Consider the following 20,260-nt stretch of genomic DNA (forward strand, 5'->3'; position numbering starts at 1 on the left):
ATTTTAATCTTTTACAACCATATAAATTTACTAAAAATATCATAAAAATGCATACCTGAGATTCATTCATGATCAGTAGCTTGACTACAGCAATATTAATGTCATTTCCTATACTTGGATGCTTGTAAATGAGAGCAACCTTTAAATTAAATTGGATAATGAGTTTAAGTAACTTGAAACAAACTATTAAATTAATTGACTACTGAAAGTGTTGACAAATTTAATCTACTTTCCTCCGAATACCACATAAATTTCAGAAAAACTTAACAGACATAACTAAATCTGATATTAAATTTTATTTAAAGAGCGACAATACTAACATACAAATAAGACGTTATTCGTGATTGATATACGGCTTGTCCACCGAGACAAGACATCATTGATCTTAAACAAAATGACACCATGTCAGGATTTTCTCTGCTTGAACTAATCATGTGTCATGTGTCATCTTGTTTGCAATATAAAAAAAAATTCAAGAAGCAAGACAACTTTATTTTATTTTAAGAAAATGTTTTAAACATTAATTTCAGAAATAGGAATTAGAATTTAGAATTCTCTTTGACTTAAAAAAAATATATATTTATTTAAACTTGGGAAAAAAATATTCACATCTCTAAACAGATCTACTCCACTTAAGTTATTATAAACATTCCACTCAGTTATTACTGTCATTCAGTAATGAAGAGTGGCATAACCATACAATTTATCAAATTTATATTTTTAAATATTTAGGATGTTCTTGTTGTATTGCAATTGTTAATAGCCTATATCTAACCAAATTAGAGATGTGTAATCTTATCTGACGATAGCGTATAGGTTATTTAAAATACTTCTGTGCGATAATTCTGCGTCGAATTTTCCCATAATAATAAAGTTAATTTAAACAATATATAGTTGTGTATTTATTCCTTGTTATTTAATTACACAAAACAAACATTTATATAAACTAAACCGTATGTTTCTTCTACTCTGTTTAACCTACCGTAGACATCAGCGTCAAAATATAATGCCTAAGATTGCTTTTGTGATAATTTGCCATTTTACTATCTGCGACCACCATAACTTCTAAATGCCTCTCGACAGATACAGATCTTCTTCTTCTACGAAAATGTCTATTCTGCCTTGTCCTATTTAATTTTGCGAAGTCGAATGATTCTGGAAAAGGGAAAAAAACTGTTTAAAATTTTACAAAATGAATATTTATGTTAGTTTCACACTAAAGGTTAAACCTTAGTTTTTAAATTTAAATATTCTAGAAGATAAACAAAGTTTTTTTCCATACTTTAATTTTGGTTTTAGAAAATATATTATTGGCAGGCAAAGTGTTAAAGTACAAGTAAAGCACTATAGCAAGTTTAGGAATTTAATAAGGAAGTGAATGATAGTCTCTACACTTAATGACAGATGTAGTATGTAAACACTAAACACTTCAACATAAATAGCCTCTTTTAAACTCTCCACACGATCCTTTCTCAGGATTTCAATGCACAGGTCAAAAACCACTCGTCTCTGGTCCTGGCAATCACATGTAGTGGGCTAATCTTTACTTCGATACATGCCAAAAAAGCTGTTTATAGAACAAAGACAGCACGGGCCAAGGTCGAAAACCACCTGTTAATTCTGAACTGTGTCAAGGTTTGGATATGGAAGAGATTTTCCCTCAATAGACTTAGTAGTAATGTAAGAAAATTCTGAAAAAACTCGAACTTGTTTTGAGCGGTCAAGAGGAATGAACGTTTAAGGAAAACAATGAACTATTAAGCATTGCGTCTACTAGATGGACAATTGTATTATGCCGGGGGGGCAAGGTTGCTTGTGTGTCACTCTCGGTCACTGCACCGAGTTTCAGCCGATTATGATAAACTTTCACTCGATCAACTAGATTATTGCGTTTCTTTCGTTCTGGTTACTCTGTGTCAAGGACGTATACCTACTGTTCCTCTTTACTTCCCAGTACGACACAACCTTGGCTCACTCTTGACCCCAGAAAATCCGGCTTCAATTTATCCACCCCTTAATCACGATTTATCGACGTCGTGGCTAAGTAGTCCTCTAAACCTAGACGATAATTACTACTAATACCTGTTCATTTGCCAATCTAATTTGATAATCACCCTTCCTACTTAATTATAATCAAGTTTTTTCGTAAGTTATTCGCGCTACTCTCGAATCGTTTCGTTCCATCTCCAGCCTCTGAAAAATTATCAAGAATTACCCCAAAAAATTTATTTTCTACGGTGTTTATTGATGTTAAACATGTTTAACTCCAAACTAGCCTATTTTAATTAACAATCAGTAAGCTTTCTGATAATGTGTCATTCATCAGAAACGATAACGAAAAAAAAAAACGGAGAAAGGTTAAGGCGATCAATCAGCGATTATGGGAGGTCTCCTTTCGATCGGACTTTTTTATTTTTTCCTAAGGAGTCAATGTGTCATCTTTCCAAAATTAAATTTAACATAACTTATTAATATTTATCACCAACTATAACTCTATTTAACAGTATGGCCTTTGTGTCAAGAACGGTGACACTACAGAATCACGTGAGTAGAACTGTCACCTACTAAAGAATACAACTAATGACAAGTAGCAAGCTGTGAGAAGCGCGTAACCCCCAGGGATGTCGTGTTTTCCTCTGTAATTAGCTCTATTCAGAAGCCATCTCTCAGTTGACAGCTCGAGGAAACTCTGTACGTCTCTATAAATTGTATTCTTCACCTTTCACTAAATACCTCCCAATAGTGGTTCTAAATAGGATTGTTCTCTTTGGAAGTTTACAAGAGGTAAGAGAACAAATGCTTTTATAACGAACATAATTTTATAACCGAGGAAAAAAAACAACCTGCCAAATACTCCACTTTCTAAGAGTAGTAGCGCTGAATCGCTTACATTATTGAATAAGTTATAGGAGAAGAGTCACGAAAAGAATTTTTAAACATTCTAACAGGGAACAAAGGGCTTAAGTATGTGTCTCTAGTTTCTCTACAGGTCATGACAAACATGGAAGCTCTTTCTAAAGACCCAGATGATTCCTTATAGATAAGCTTTACCGCTTAGAGGAACCTTCTAAAATGCGGCATCTTCAAACATTCCAAGGTTGCAGCGAGAGTTTATAATCCCGTTAGTGTTCGTAAAACAACTTATATTGCTAAATGATTCGCTAATCTGTCCATTAAATTAGTACGCCAGTTGAAAATGTACAGACAGCTAGTGACCCTTGGACCCGAGTGTTTGGGTGGAGCAAAGCGGATCGAGTGTACAACGAAGGACGACTGAATTTAGCAGGATGGTTTCAAGCTCAAGGACAGTTTCAACGGTATGTCACACAAATCATGTGGACTCTTCCACACTTTTTTCCTTTCTATACTCGTACCTAGTTGGTGTGAATGCCAAGATTTTGATAAATTTAGCGTTAAATAACTGTGTAACGCTTTCCCGATTTCATACTTTTCTGGAGACAGCGTGGGGTGCATCAACTCTATATAAATTTAAGTAACAATTAACTGAGTTTTACTTCTACACTAATAAAAATGGAGAGGAAAAAAAATAATAACAACTAACTTGGAAGAAAATCATCAAAACAGCTTTTAAAAAAACAAACAAATGAAGAAATTAATGGTGTTTACTGTTTATTATCATGGGCAAACTTTAAAGTGAAATTTATTGCCGTATTGATTGTGTTCGTCAATAGTGTTTGTTGCAGTTTATGGCTTAATAATGGATAAAGATAATGCTACAGAATTAATTTACGATGTTTGTTATCTGATAAATGATTACAAGTTTATCGATTTTGTGCCGGTATAGTTTTAATTAGTGTGTAATAAATAGTTAACTAGGTTTGCAGCTCGCTAAATACGGTGTGTAGAAGGTTAAGCAGTCGGGATTTGGCACATAGATGAGACTGTTTCGTTGCCTATTACTTCACCGCTTTATAATTTACAAAATGTGAGCGATGGAGTGTCTATAATGATACATAGATACTGTCGATAACAGAGCGCACTCTTATAAAATAATCTAGCGTATAATTCGTAACTGTGTCGATACCGATAAAAAATATGGGGAGTTGGGTGAACAGATCAGATATACAGATCGGTTAGTATATTTATACTTTGTATTTTTATGATAGTTTTCGATACTAGATGGCATTAAGGAAGCACTTTTCAATGGGCGATACCTGAAGGCAAACATACATTACTGACATTGACAGAATAGGATTTAAAATATCCCAAGGCCTTTTTTTGGACAATATGCCCTTGTTCCAGTTTGTTTTTCCACCACCTATTCATAGCGTCACTATAATCTGACATACCCGCAACCACTGATTTTATTCGCGTTTCGAGAAAGTTTAGCTTGGATAGCTTTACTCTCTCTGGCAGCATGCCCGAGGATAGCGAGGCCTGGGTGGAAGAGAGTGTGGACGAGGTGTGCCAGGAAACGAAAATTTGGGATGTTCTAAGAAAGCGACTCTTCACAGTCACGTTTCGCCATGTTTCAAGGTCGAGATTCCCAGAATAATTAACCCCGAGCGCTCACGTATCGCACGCACAGAGGCCCCTCTCGGGTAGTCGAAAAAAATCGATGAGGCCCAGGTTAATACGGCTTGTCACCTGCCCGAGTACGTTACGCATTACACTTGACCTCTCTCTCCGTCTGTAGACTTCCGACCCCGAGTGTCAAGGAACTGCTAAAACTCGACCTTGGCTGAAGAACCATATGCGAAGATGGCCGCTGCAAATCGTCGATAGCCCCCACCGTCTTTTATCCATTTGGTAGATAAGAGTTATCTGGCGTAAAGTTACCTTGAAACAAAGTGTAAGTTCATCGGAAAGACATTTACGTCGACCGCACCTCCCTACGTGATCAGAAATAATCTATGATGTGATGAAAGTATGGGCGATACATCTAAGTCATGATGGCACCTCCCATAGAAGGTGCCGCAACTCCGAAGAAAGATTGGAATTCGCTATTTTGAAATTACACGACCGTAAAAATGTCTTTCGATATACCAATTCCGGTTTCGCATTTGAAATAAGTCGTGTTGACACAGCACACGTGTCTCGTCACATCTGCGAAACTAGAAAAACAATTTTTCCAATTCGTTTTAACGTTACGCAGATGATTATCTGGCACTTTGCAAAAACAAGAAGAACGAGAAAAAAACATTTCTGGAAAAATATTTTCAACTCTTTTATTCATCTCCAAAAATAATTTAGCAAGCGGCGATCATTACGAAATCGTCTCTCGCAAGTTCGCCCCTCCTAAGTCGTAAACGGGAATTGGGGAGAATGAGTCAAAGAGGCCGATTTGTTACTGCAGCAGCAACGCGTAGAAGCGCTTGCTAGCGCCTGCACAACCTCAACAAAAGGCTAAAGCGGTTTCCTTTCGCACCATCCCGAAGGTCGGCTGCGTGGATATCACCCATTAAAATTCGATCTGCGCCTACATAGCTCTCTAGAAAGCGCAAAAAAGGGCGGTAGAAAGAGGAAGAATAACTTTCTGTCGCATCTAAAACTAGATATATCTTTCAGTTCATCTTAGCTACTGTAGAAACAAAGTGCTTTCAGCTTGATGTAAGGCTCGTAATATATACGACAAAGCCTACAGTGTGCTTCTCAAACCGAGTGAAGACAAAGAGGTTCTTATCCGATCTGCGCTGCGGGTACGAAGCGGGACAGCATAAATTTCCTGATCGAGCAGAATAGAAGAGGTTAATGAATTTATCCCGAGACCTTGGCACACATAGATCATAACCGACTCCGAACTGCCAGCGATCTAAACCAGGAACTGACGCTGGCATCTTGTACTAATCGATAGACGCTGCTAATAAGCTCCTTTTAACCAACTGCCAAATTTGATGTGGACCACGTGTGTAAACAAATCCGATTTATGCGCCTTGCCCTTCTGCAGCAAAGATCCCGAGGTGTATGGTTATCGCTAACCTCGAGACGCACGACCTTTCGCCCCAGTCTTGTCCAATCTATTTACTTTGTATTTAAAAGTCGTTCTTGAGTGGCGACTGTCAGTCGTTTGATGGAATCTTCATTAATCTTCGTTCATTAAGCGAGGGGGCCATCTCTTCGGGCGACGATCGTATCCTGTTTCAACCCTTTTCTATCGCTTTAAGAAATCGCCGCGAGTTTGTTGCTCGCTACTTTTAGATGTCCTTCTCCCAAAATTCACGCGACACGTAACGATTCGGGCACTTTAACGACTTGAATCATCACGTGTTCGTATCAATTATTGAGATAGAAATCCAAATTTGGCGTGTCGCAATGGCGAATCGTATCATCGCGCACCTCTTGAAAAGTTCCAGGAATTTTTATTTCCGCTAAGGTTGTTCACATCTCCCGCATCTAAACATAGGCGTTTGATCAACGTCATTATCTAATCTGATCGGAAAATTTTTAATTTCCAACAACCCCCCGCCAAGGACGTCCTGGATGGCTTATCGCTGCAGCAATCGCCAATCGCTACGACCTTAAACGATGCCGCTTCCTCCTCCGAAAAACTCATTAGAGGAGAGAAACGGTCAAGCTCAAACCGTGTTTAAAATGTGTCGAGGTCATAGATATCATGAGAAATAACAATAGAAGCTGTTTTCTCCTTTGCCATTTTACCTTTAGGGGTCGTACGAGAATCGCTAGCGAATCAATTACTGTCTCGTTACACGTCAGAGAAGTCAGAATGGCCACCTTTCGGGTGTGAGTCACGTCAAGCGGTGGAATTCGGAAAACACGCAAGAATAAACAAACCTAACTCGGACAATAAACATAATTTACGACTGGAAACATAAGCAAAAAGCTCGGCAAATATTTATTCTTCAGCACCTGTTCCCCTATGAGGAACATAGTTATAAAAATTGGAGGAAAGCGTGCTACTTGCTCTAGGCCATACGAATGTAGTGAGTAGAAAACGTATGCTTTCGGCTTGTTTGTTGATACACATCCCTCGGGCCCTCCCGTGGAGCTCGAGAGTCCAACAATTTGACACCTGCAGTCGTGGAAGTGGGGTCGTGACCCGCGGTTAGAAGGAAATTGGCGATTAAAAAGGGAAGATCAACTCCGTTAGTCGCTGTTTTCTAAACAGGATACACAATATCGTGATATCTGGAGAAACAAGGTGCGAGACTATTTTTAAATCCGACAGACTGGTACCAGAAACTTTTGACGTCATTTCTAAATCCGGGATGTCTGAATGTTTAACCAACTTTGCAAATTTGGATTAACGAATGAGCCATCGTCCCCGATGCAAATTATATAAACCATGCGAGCTGTGGAATTTTATCGCCGAGATAAAACCAGAGAGGCCATACCGATGAAGCCACGATATTTTAATATATAATTTTACCGGTTAAACGGCGCGAATTTCAATTTGAATTGTTAAATTCCCAACTAAACCAATTCATTCACCTCTACAGCTTACACATTCCCACTTTTTACATGTAATTTACGAGCGATGAAACCATTTTAGAGCTACCAGTATCGCCTCGTTTATGGCTTAAACTCGATACTCCTCGTGGAAGAATTGCTTATTAGCGATAATCATCTAATCTGTACTTTCTGGGATATCAGTTGCAAACTATTACTAGAACAATTTTTTTTTCTTTCCTACATTTGACCACAGATGTTCAACAAGGTCAGTGAATCATAATGTAACGGATTAGGTAACAAACCACAGATGTGTGGCGATATTAAGAACAATATTGGGACATGCCACATTCTGTTGTGTAATTTCAGAAGAGCAACCTGCTGCCAGATTTTTTTCTGTCTCAATTTGTTGTCAATTTAGTTTAGTGAGAACATTATCACGACCTAGTTTCTTCCCGTACTCTAATTAACCAGAGTTGGACGAAGATCCACCTGATGAAAGCGAGTGGCACCATTTCATTACTTGTATCTATGTCAGCGGTCATAATCTGTTTATGATCCTCGTAAAATTGCATTTAAAATATTAAATAATTTTTTTTCTTCTTCTTCTTCTTCGTCTTACTTAAGTGGGATGTATTAAAAAGTTTCATTTCTGAGTTTTGAAACGTTGGAAAAATCCAATTACCCGTCTGGTTACAGAATAAATTGTCTATTTATTTAAAAATTCATCGATTCATCTTCATTAATTTTTGTTTAGGGACCTTGAGTAGTTCATAATGAAAGCTGCAGGAAGCTGCAATGTCGAGAAATTCGTGGTAATGAAGCGTATGAATCATTTATACGATGCGCGATAGAGAAGGAAGACTCCGAAGGGGGATAGACGAGCGAGGAAAGGGGGAGAGGAGCATCTGCGGGAAATCACAACACGAAAACTCCATAAATGGACGGAGTCAGGTGTTGATAAAACAAACCACAGCAGAGGCAACTCCCGAGCACATAAAAATGTCATCGGACGTTGTCCAGACCGAAAAAATAAGATCAAAGGTTGAGGAGGAACCAGTCAAGAGTTGGCTCGTGTGTGTGAAAGTTTACAAAGTAAAAGAGTGTCCTTAATAGCGGGAGGGTGTCCTTGAGTAGTCTAATAAATCGCATTTATAATAAATCTTAAATTATCCCACTAGAGAACGTGTAGTCGTGTGAAGAATGTCTTCTTTTGATAGGAATGCGGAAGACGGACTCGATCAGGTAAGTGAACTTTAAAAAAAAAATGTTTTAATGTTAATCCCGAAAGGATTTTTAATAGAAGTGCTAAATAGGATAATTTTTATATTAATGTGCCACTTTTTTTCCTACATCATTGTAGTGTTCCCTAGTCGGAGGTGAAAATGGGGTTCCACCTTAATGCTTACGAAACCGCTGAAGACAGACAGCGTCTAGTCGAACAGCGGTCATTGACTTGAAGGTGGCAACGGCAGACGTCGAAAGGGGGGTTGGAAAATCGGCAATTAAGCCTCTGTTCTGTATAAACGCGTAAAGCAACTGAGCAAATTCGTGCCTGGTATCACCTCAGTTTTCACAAACATCTCTTTGATCTCGGCCATTTTTTTAAAGAGTTACACGCGAAATTGATTAAAAACCGAAAATCGGAGACGTCAAAAGAAGCGGCCCATTCTGCGTTACAGCTGTTAACTTCTGTTTTTGTTCTGATACTGTAGAAGTTAGTTTTTGTGGAGTCTTTTTTTCCTTCCTAGTTTAGTCGTCTCGAACAGATTCGTCCCTGAACTACCACCATAGCGTCATTTATCAGCAGCCACCTCCACACAACCCACTGTGTAACAAGAATCCAGGAGAGAGAGAGAACTTCGACTCTCCCCAGATGCCAATTTCGCGTGTAAAATCGGAGAAAAATCGAGTACTAAATGTTAAAATTCGGATTTATTTATTCGTGGATTTGTTTGTTTATAAAAATCGTCGCTCGAATTCTTAGAAGCCTTACAGGATTTGATCGAGTAAACAAACACCCAACCGTTGACAAAACTAAACGCTATATAGTTCATGGTCGGTTGTCTGCTCTCAAAATAACGACTAAATCCGTGAACCTAAATATTAACTGGGCTTATTACGAAAGTAAATGAGAGTTTCTGCATTCATTTTAAACGCAAACAAAAAAGAAAGAAAGAAAATCGAGTTACAAGATCTCATTCCTATCTGTAATCGTTTTCATTATGGGCGGGTTGCTCTAGTCTCCAGCGCAATTTCTTTATAACTAAACTGTTTAAAATTAACCTAATATGTTCAGCTGCACGTCAGCAATGGAAAGACATTTTAAGTGGGTTTATTACGAAATTAATGAGTTTCTGTATTTAATGTTTAAGTAAGAAGTTTCGGAGTTTTTGTATTTCGATCACGTTTGATTCGGGTATTCAAACGGGGGTTTCTACACATGGAAATTGCTTAAAATTGGCCTAATTCGCCTTCTCCTATAAGTACGAGTCGCTATAAAAATGTTCGCGTTAAAGACTACGGTTAGAGTTTTTATCTGTTCAATAACATAAATATAAAAAACCTCCATAAATATCTGCCGAACAATTTTAGCTTATCACTAAACTGTACAGGAAGCATGTACTTACCATCCTCGTCACAACTCCGAGTGGATTTTCTTAAATCTCTTCCTACGTTGGTGATTAGATGAGGCCGTTCCGACGATGATGGATCGATGGGTTCGATGACATAATCGCCGTGTGAAGCGTGCAAGAAGCCTAACTGTAAAAATATATATTAAAAAAACCAGACTGTAATGTCGACTTTCCAGTAATACACCAGTGATTAACGCCGCTGCCCTACTCAATGCAACAATACATTTAAACTCGAAGCTTGTTTTCGAGCCGCCACCGTATTGCACTCATCTGTCACCCCACTCTTATCGGCAACATCGGGGTCCCCACTAGAAAAGTGCAGCCTCGAGGGACAAGGAGATTAGGTGAGGTCCCCGGGCGGTCAATTGAACTAGTCCTAACTTAGTACGGACTGACAAGTACAGGCCATAAAATACAACTGTATCAACAGCACTTGTAACGTGTGCCCCGCATTGTTATTATTTATTATCGAGTTTTGTACGCGAGTCCCGATCGACGTTAACGTAAACGACAAATACAACGAATGATGGCCCTATTGAGAAACGTATTTCATTCGTGAGACAAGGAGGATAATAGTTTTGGACCACACAAGATGAGGGAGTGGGTACCTATGGCAGGTATCGACGGTACGTTGGACTATGCAACACCAGTTTAGAGTTTTGTAAGCAATTATCGAGAAGGAAGATCGGTCGCAGAACTGTATTATCAAAACAATAAAGTTTCCTCCCTTTTTTAGAGTGGAAATCCATAAAATCGCCCATGCGAAAAACTTTTTATGTCTTTTAATCTGTGATACGAACTCGAAGATCTTTACGCCGCTACAACAACAATTGCAAGGATGCTGAAGTTTATAGCTACTCTCAAAAGATAGATAAGCTACTAAAAGTATACTATCGTTGCAATAATGGCTCCTTTCTAGATGAAAAATCTATTGTTTAGGAAAGTAAAGAACCGAGGAACTCGGAGTGCGTCATGTTACTATAATAACAAATCACAGAGACGTGGATTATGTATCGCAAACACGGCTTTTATAGACATTTATCGAAGGAAAAGATCACTATAAAACTGCATGGCTCCTTTTCTTGGAGATAAACCTATTATATACAGGTAAAGTCAAGAACTTTCTAATGTGTTTGACCCGAGTAGGGCATCACTCTACTATAACAACAATATTTTACTTTCAAACATGTGATTCTTTATCTGGTCTATATTGGAAAACGAATGAGCCATATACATGTCAGGGAGCTCTTCAAATAGTAACACAAAACACGATATAGCCCTATCTTACTTTTGTATTGGGTGGGTCAATTCCCTTCCGGAGCAAGAGTCATCGTGCCTCTCGGTAATTTTATACTGCACAGAGCATTCGGTGCGTTATGACCTCCAACCTACACAATTCGGTGACCTTCGACAGTAATAAAATTCTCTCGAGTCAACAAACATTATATTAAAGAGTTTCATAATTTTTTTTTATTATCCTTTTCCTTCTACCGAGGAGCCAAAAAAAGAAAATGGCGTCGGAAGAAATTGGAAACTGAATAGTTTTCGTTTGCTGTGAACCGTACGAAAAACAAATATTTACGAGCTAAGTAAGATTTTATGGGGATTTACACATTAATAAGTTGAATTCGGCTCCCTTTCGAGATAGGTGAACACGTGTAAACACACCCAAAGCGTTATATTTGCTGCGAAAAGATGGCAAAAAGCCAAAAATTATAATTCCGATCCTGTAAAACACGTTTCTGGGAAAGTGTTTATTAAAACTTAGCTTCTTACGTAATTCCTGAATTCCCTGCTCATAACTGAAAGTGATAAGGAGTTGTCCTCCTTTTTAGCGAGTTTAAGTGTCGTTCTCGAAGTAAAAGGGTTAGCGAACGTTACGTTCCAACCGGAAAAAAAAAATATATTTCATATATAAACAAACATTTATGTTGAATACAAAAGCTCGAGTATTAAAGTCAGCATTCCTTTCTTAGTTTACTAGTGGAAGAGGTTAATGTCACCACCCATATATCTGTCTGGGGGTAGAATATACAATGTATTCACACGGAAACAAAATAAGGCTCCTCTTTGTAGACTCTACTTCTACTTTTTGAGCACGTATCCCGGCGGGGGTGCTTTTTCTCCCAATTTTTCAAACAGAAAAGACAGTTCAAGGTCTGGAGACAGGTATCCAGTCGTCACCCATCGCTTTTGACGTCATCGGTGAGTGTCCCAAACGAAGTGATTAAGGCACGCAAGTTTTTTTTTTTTCTTTTAAACACCCTTATTTAGCCACCTGCGGGGTTTAAACTTTCTTAGAAACCGAGAAATTAGGACATCAAATGAAGGACCGCAGAGGTAAAGCTATAAAAAAAAGTGATCAGAGGGGGTTATTAGTGATCGCGTTTCCTTTTGGCCTAGTTTAACCCGTCGACTTCTACTACACTAACAATCGTCTGGGTATATTTATAGGTGGGCCAAGTTCTCGTTTGATATAACTAAAGATGTTAACAAAAAAAGAAAGAAAGTCGTCAAAACACTAACTTTCCTTCAGTGTAATGGGGGTTCGAGTTTCCTTGACTTTTATTTACGTTATGTCACTTTGCCAGGTTACGTGATGGCCCAAAAACTGAATTTTTCCCTTTCTCTTGTCCTCTTTCAACAGCCGACTGCTTTCGTCTGGTTAAGTATCTCTTACATTTCTTTTTTTCTTGTATTTTTTTAACTTGTAGAGATTATTTTAAGTGAATTTCGATGTTTGCTAGAAGGTAAAACCAAAATCGGGAATGCTAACACACACGACGGACGTTGAAAATGGGAAAGTCCACTCTCTTCTAAAGCGTCATCTTCGTTATCTTATCGGAGCCCATATTTAACCTACATTTATTATCCATGACACCGATTATTGTTTAAAATGTTTTGAACACAAATAATAAGCATTGTTTGGCTTTAAAGTTGGAAAAAAATGAGTGTTTCATGGTCAGAAATCCATGGCTCTTCGATATTTTAACCCGAAAAAATGGGTTTTTGCTATTGGGATCGTGGGAACGGGGATCGCGGAGGGGGTGACGCCCCAATCCAAAATACAATAGAGAAGATGTAATCTTCTCTATTCATAGTGTGCAAGTTGGGGAAAACTAGCAAAAGAAAGTGGATAGAAAAGAGATTTTTGGTTTTACACAGCCCGATTTCAATCGTAAATGCCATCTTGGAGCGATTTGTGTGCCGCCCTTATACTTCGGTCAAAGACACAAGCATCTGGTTGTTATAGCTAAAGTTAGTCAACTGCTTCTGCGAAGAAAGTCTGCAAGAGTTCGTTCTACTAATTACTGGGTGTGTTTCGCAGATGGCATTACCAATTGAGTTAGGCTTTCGTGCTAAATTTATATCACCTCATTCAATCTGCGATAACAGGAATAGAGTCTACGCGCAGTATTTAAAATGGCTTCTACTCCTAATCCCTCGGCAATTTTGACAGGGATGCGGGTTTTGATTTATGTAAAACCCTCTCGAGAAAGAATTTTTCGCGAGATTTATATTACACTTGTGGAATTTCTGAATAAAATTACGGAGAGGAGTCAAGCGAGCAATGTCATCAATGAAAGACGAACAAGTTTCACTGACTGACCAACTGACTCGACAGAAAAATCCAATCAGAGCCGAGTAGCATAAAAAAAGGAGGCATGTCAGACAAGTTTTTCTTGTCTGGAGTAAGGTGAGGCGAAGTAAAATCCCTCTTCGGTCACGTACCAAACATGTCACCCTTTCTACCGGATTCTTTTAACTTCCCATCGTAAGATCGAGCCTGTTGGTGGAGGTCAGAGGTTCCTTCATCATACTCGAGTGAATGTAATCGGATCATTTAGCGGAAGTGTAATTATCTCTTGATTTTGAGTCAAGGTTTGTTTGCTAACATAAACACGATGGCTATCACAATGGGATGAGATCGCGCCTTTTAGTGGCTCTATAATAAATCTCAATTACAAAAATAAAGATGCAAACATCTGTATAAATGAAAAGACCAGTTCTACTTCCCTCGAGCGCTTACGTTTGGTAAGCACGTTTGACACCGGATATAGAAAGACAAGGAAGTTTCTAGCCAATTGTCCAACGGAAATTACATATTAATAACATATTCACGGAACATAAATATACAATGGTTACCACTTGTGTCCGTTTTGTTCATCAGTACACGCCTCTCGTGTAGTTAAGCAGATTGAACATCGCCCTTTCTACGTGAAGAGGCAAAAAACTGTATTTTTTCTTCTGCTGAAAAACAGGGCGATGTTCAATCTACATAACTACTTTTTTTGAAATGCTCAGAGCGCTCTGCCAGAGGTTTCACGGAGACTGAATTTTGGCAGGTGTTGCGAGCGCCGTGTAAATATACTCGAGTGATGCAAAACATTACGCGAAAAATAAAACAAAGTGTCGCGATGACCTCGATTGCTTTCTAGACTTATGATGATGATCTCATTACCTAATTGGGCTGCGCGAAATTTATTTTCTGCTTCACTTTTAACAACGAAAGTGGTCTTCGTTTGTAGGTCATATATCGCTCGTCTTTTTCTTTCACTTTGGCAGGGTTTTCGACTTCGTCATTCTAAGGCACATTTAAGAAACGTGTCCTCTCGATGTCACGCTCAATTAGTAAATATCCGCCCAAATTTTCCACCCTTTCACCAATGTGTGTGTGTGGGTTGAGGGATCAAAACCGCGCCCATCACGTTTCTAGAGATATTCAAGGCCTAACTAGTGTTCCCACACATCCCCCATTTAGTCCGTTTCTGACCTATTTCATCCAGACCTTGATGATATTTTATGATGTTGAACTACGTAACAAAGCGATGCAACACCTCATAGTCAATGTTTACAAACACATGGCTCTTACAAACGACAAGCGGGTCAGATGTTAAGCGAATGGCTTTAAAAAAGGGTCAAAAACCCGTCTGGAAGACAAGTCGAAAGAGCGGTTTAAAACTAGGTAGGGAGGGAAGAACTATAAATCATTTTGGTGTCGCTTACCGACACCGGATGGTCGCCCTTGTCCTTGGTGGCAGAAGCTCATTTCTTCTATTGTAAGGCCGGTAGTCGGCATAGAACAAAGAGGACAAAGGCATAGCTATAATGACCTAGCAGACGGCGGACAGACGAAAAATCACTGTCTAACTACCCGACTGGTTTACTTTTTCAATGCTGATTAAAGCTAAAGAGCCAAAACAAACTGCAAAAATGTGTTATTGCCTCTCGGATAAGATGCCGTGCAAGGTCGTAGAACTGACAAATGAGACGTACTCTAACAAATGTTACGAAATTCGCTTCTCCTTAACTGGGGACCCACTCTAATTGGGAATATTGAAAGTGGAAAGGCTCCTAATGACCTAATTTCTAAAGTTTAGCGATAATAGCAAAAGGTGAACGGTATTTTAGGGGGGAGAAGCAAGGTCGTAAGGTTGTCATCTATCTTCTGCTCACATGGAAGAAGAGAGATCTTCCTATTACAGCTATAAAAACTCTGAACAACCTGTCACTTGAAGCAGCCATTAAGTAGTAATAACTGAGGCCAGAAGGCAGATTTATATAGGAAGATAGGAGAGGTCTATACTGCCGACCTCCCACTGTTATCGCACACACCTGCACTCACTAGGTGAGTCGCATGAAAATTAGGAGCTTCACAGAATGACAGTAAACTCGCTACTTAATAGAGCAGGTAGCTGCGCTGTCATTGTTCATTAGTCTGTCTTATATAACATGAAGAATCTAAATCGTTCTAAGCAAGGATTTTCTCAAGATTGTTAGTGTCGTTTCTAAGTCGAATTTATTTGTTGAGTCACCGATAATTGCGTCGGTTGAAGAATGCGTAGGATTTTTCAATGAATACGACAAAGAGCTGTTGCACATGTTAAGGAAACGGTTTAGACGGGTTTATAGCACTTTCCAGCTTATAATACACGTCGGCATTGCTACGAAACGTTTGTCGATGGTCCAAATTAACGAAATCAGACTTACCATTCCTTGGCACAGGCTAAGAGAAACTATGGAATCGTCTTCGTCGACTAACTTTCCTTTAAAATAACAATTGTCTTTAGGATAATGAGTCCTGCAAGTGGCATTCTCTCTCCAAGATTCTAACGTAGTCACATGAAAATGTGGGGAAAGAAATTCGCTGCTTGGTTCTAATTCAATGAAGAAAAGGAAATTGAACGCCTTGAACTTGAACCTTTTCGTTGTGTTTTCTAGGTCCCACTTATCTGTAGGATTACCGTTAGAGTCCAGCAGAACGGGAAACACCTTTTCTTGACGGAGACCAGCATCTGAAGGAGAAAAACAATCATTTTTTTATAGTCGCATCTAACCGGAAAGACCTTCCGCAGTCAAAGAGTCAAGTGAAAGAGCAAAGCTATCATTGTCAAGCATCAATTCAATAGACAATTTAGACTAAGTATGAATGACCCATTTATGCAATTAAGTTTTCCCTCGAGTATGAATGAAGATGAAAGGAGAAAAAGCAAATCGTGTATATCCTTAAGTTCATCTATAATTTGATATATCTATTAATGTAACATAATCACTTCAATTGTGTTTGTTTATCAAGAGGTCTTTGCACTGAAAGACATTTTGTATCCTAAACGGATACGTAATCATTGTTTAAATTATTTTATGGACTTGGTTTCCGGCAAAACTTAAATGTTATTATTATTATTAATTTATTTAAAATTTCTCTCTCTCTCTCGCTCGTTGCAAAATCTAATTATTCAGCGTGTCTCACGAAACTTGGCCGAATGATCCTCCCAAAATCCTTGTAAACAATACAACCGATGAAGAAACAATGCGAACTTGACATATTCACAACTTAGATCTTGTAACCCTTTAGCATCCAAACTAGTTTCAAAACACACTTTTATCTTTTAAGCAGATGTTTTAGGGTCAAAAACGTTACCCTTCCAAGGACGAACACCTTGAAAATAAGTCGAAGATCTGAAGAACCGACATACAAAAGTGATAGCGAGTGCTGAAGTGTGAAAACAAACTACTAGCCGTCCTTGTGAATACTATATAGTGACCCATTTCCCTACCGACAATTAATACGGTATCCTGCAGCAACCAAGGCCTCGAGGAGGAACTCGGTCTGACCATATTCCTTATTTACTTCATCTAAAGTCTCTACCACTCTATCTATAACGTTAAAAAATAAAAAATAAAAAAGAGTCGACGTCCTAAAACACGTGCGAGAAAATAAGACGATACCAGCTGGCGGCATGAGGTGGCATGCTTCCAGGCCGACATCCATGGGCCATTCACACTCTTAGCATTAGGTACACGACACCACACCACACAGTATCTTTTAATTCGTAACAATATCGCGTGCTTATCTATAAATGTATCGTCGTGTATGTCGCGCACAAACAATCGAGATCGCATAACAGTTTAGCATCCAAGACCAGACATAAATCAGTCAAGCAGTGTAATTGATGTACTGTCCGCGCGACGGTCTATCTTAAAGGACAAGGTTAAGAAGAAGAAGAAAAAAATGCTTTTAAAGGGTTTCACTCACCTTGCGGATCCTTCAGACGTGATCTATCCCAATCTGCCGACGTTAATGAGTATATATGCAGTATAAAAAACAAAAAACAACGATACCACAGCATGATTTCACTGACAGTAAACATGGACTTAAAGGGACGGTTGGGTACTGTTTGACTCGATCATATTCCACGTGCGGCAGTGTGCTCTTCCTTTTTTTTATTATTTTTTTTCTTTTTTTCTTCCGCTAAACTCCTCTAACTTGCCCTCCCTATCACTCCCCGGCTTAGAGCGAGGGACGCTCAGCCTATAGCTGCCGAACTCACGCCACTAGGCAAGTGCAGTCGGCACATGCCCCAACACTGCGAGCGTTACAGCGCTTCCGAGGTCAGCCCGCGGCCCTCTAGTGGCATTTCTCGTAACTAAGTGCTGGCCGACAAATCGACAGATAAGGCCTTCTTTCTGTTAAAAACACAAAGGAAAAACCTAATAGACATTTTACTAATTTTACGCACTTTTTTTTCATTCGTCTCTTCGCACTCTTCCGCTGGAATTTTCGACGTAACCCGATACGTCAGGTGAAAAAAAGTGCGGAAGAAGTGTTCATATCTTTTTTTTTTATTTATCTCTTCAATTAAAATTTTTAATGGGGTGCTTATCGAGCCAACACATAGTTTTTTTTCGATTTTTTTTATTTTTGCATGATAACCCGCTCGCTTTGATTATGGCACCTTATAAGGATTGATGGGTCACTCCCAATATTGTAGCACCTCGCCTCTTCCGATAATGTTTCAGACACTTTCGGGGTCTTTTTTATTTATAAAATACATAAATCCTACTGTAAAATTTTCCTTAAAGGATACATTAACGGCTGAGTAACACCTTTAAGCATGTAGATGATTATTGTGGTAACGTCGTTAGCATTTTTTTTTTTTAAAAAAAAGCTTATCTTAATAGAGGAACAACTTGCGGATTTTTTCCTTATTTAATTTAACAGTAGCTCGGGGGTTATCTTTAGTACTGCAGGATTTCTCTTGCAGATTAGCACTGTTAGAGTAACATTCGATAGTGTACCCCCCGCAGTTATTTTTAAAGAGTGGTAGCGCATCCGGTATAACTATGGCAATCCTATGCTAATACATAGAAAGAATCCGCAGGGGGATACCCCGAAAATCAAATTCGATCCCATAACTATGCAAATGAATTAAAAGTTGTGCCGCTTCTTCGGATGGGATTGGATATTTATGAGTTCTGTGACGTCGCTCGGGCACCCGTAATCAATTTTTAATGCCGATGCCCAACGATACAGTTAGAGTGATGATGCGGCACTTCTACGGGCGTGTGTATAAATTACGTAATGAATAAATGATGTAATTTTTTCTCGGAACAAATAAATATTTTTGATTTATTTAACAGTTTACAAGTTTTTACCAGAAATCTGTGAATATAAAACACCTTTTTTAATTGGTCGGCGAGTTCGATCAAGCGTGGCATTCTGCAGTTGTTAAGATCGAATCTTTAACGCTCTACGTCACTTTTAATGGTGGAATTTAACGAGTGGAGCGTTATAAAAATTATTTTTAAGAATATTAAGTACTTTATCTTGTATAAAAGTCGAGTAGTTTGCATGTTTTACGAGAAAATTATCCAGATAAAAAGGTTTTTAAGCTGGTTATTTAACTCGTTCCACAGGCCGATAAGGTGTTGAATTTCATAAAGTTTGGTAGAACAGATTGGGATTTTGGATGATATATGCGAATTTTTTGTGGTAGACATTAATGTATATTCCCAATGGGAAGATTTTATTTTTAAGATTTTCCGATTAAGAATGGTGCTTCTTTGTCCGAGTGTTTACTAAGGGTCGCGACATACAAGATGGAAGAACAAACAGATGAATGTTTAGATCTGTTTTAGCTGAGCAACACAAGAGTATTGAGATAAATCAAACTCAAGATAAACAAGAGGAGCTAATCTTTTTTTTTTCTTCTTCTTTCTACTTTATTTCTTCACTTTTAATTAATGTCTGGTTTACTATGGAAGACGAGATGGGTTTCGTAAATTTGAAAATAATGATTATATTTATTATTTATTTTTCTAAAAAATCGTGTTTATTTTTATTTTTAAAAGAAAATATAAACCTTTATCCATTATTCTTGCTCGGATCGTTTAAAATTAGAAAGAAAAGATAACAGAAAAAGTATTCAAAGATGGAGGAATTTTATAAACTTACGTAATTGTTAAGGAAAGGATTTTTAACGAGGCAATTTCTGTATATTTTTAATCGTCCTTAACACATTTTGTGCTACGAAAAATAATCTATAGCCATAAAACCAAGGCTGGACTCGGTTTTGCTGTCGCTTTAAGCTATAACATGTAACAGGCCCTCCCTCCCTTTCACTAAATAACGTAAAATGCGAGGCCCTTTAGTTTATCCGGCTACAAAAATTAATTTAAATATATCACAGCGAAGTGACCCTAGACTATAACATATAACAGGCCCTTTCCTTCGCCAAATTATGTGTAAAAATATGAGGCCTTTAATACACTCTTAACTAGAGGCCCGAAATCGAATTTATTCGGTCCTTTAGCCCAGATACTAGAAATACAGTATTTAACCTGTATACTAAATTTAAAACCGTGTCGAGTAAACGCTTATTTAGCTATAAAAATTTAAAAATATTTACCTAATGAATCAAATTACTTTGGTAAAATTTAGATATAAACCATGCAATAAATTACTAATCTATAGT

At 38.2% G+C, this 20,260-nt stretch overlaps 1 protein-coding gene across 3 annotated transcripts in view; it reads right to left on the reverse strand.

Annotated features, from left to right (window-relative positions):
• Positions 1-17,890, reverse strand: part of AdamTS-A (ADAM metallopeptidase with thrombospondin type 1 motif A) — a 36,993-nt gene extending 19,103 nt beyond the window's left edge. For 2 of the 3 annotated variants that reach the window (XM_067270925.1, XM_067270924.1), the window contains exons 1-5: positions 17,542-17,890; positions 15,996-16,300; positions 9,999-10,131; positions 983-1,155; positions 56-139 (exon numbers count right to left, since the gene is read on the reverse strand). In XM_067270925.1, coding sequence (XP_067127026.1) covers positions 56-139; positions 983-1,155; positions 9,999-10,131; positions 15,996-16,300; positions 17,542-17,656 — 810 coding nt within the window. In that variant the 5' untranslated portion in view covers positions 17,657-17,890. Of the gene's footprint in view, positions 1-55; positions 140-982; positions 1,156-9,998; positions 10,132-15,995; positions 16,301-17,541 lie in introns of those variants that run through there. The other variant, XM_067270927.1, reaches the window with a different exon arrangement.
• Between the last annotated feature and the right edge of the window lie 2,370 nt (positions 17,891-20,260).

Source organism: Centruroides vittatus, unplaced genomic scaffold (assembly GCF_030686945.1).
Source record: "Centruroides vittatus isolate TY-2023 unplaced genomic scaffold, ASM3068694v2 contig_388, whole genome shotgun sequence".
Classification (NCBI taxonomy): Eukaryota; Metazoa; Arthropoda; class Arachnida; order Scorpiones; family Buthidae; genus Centruroides; species Centruroides vittatus.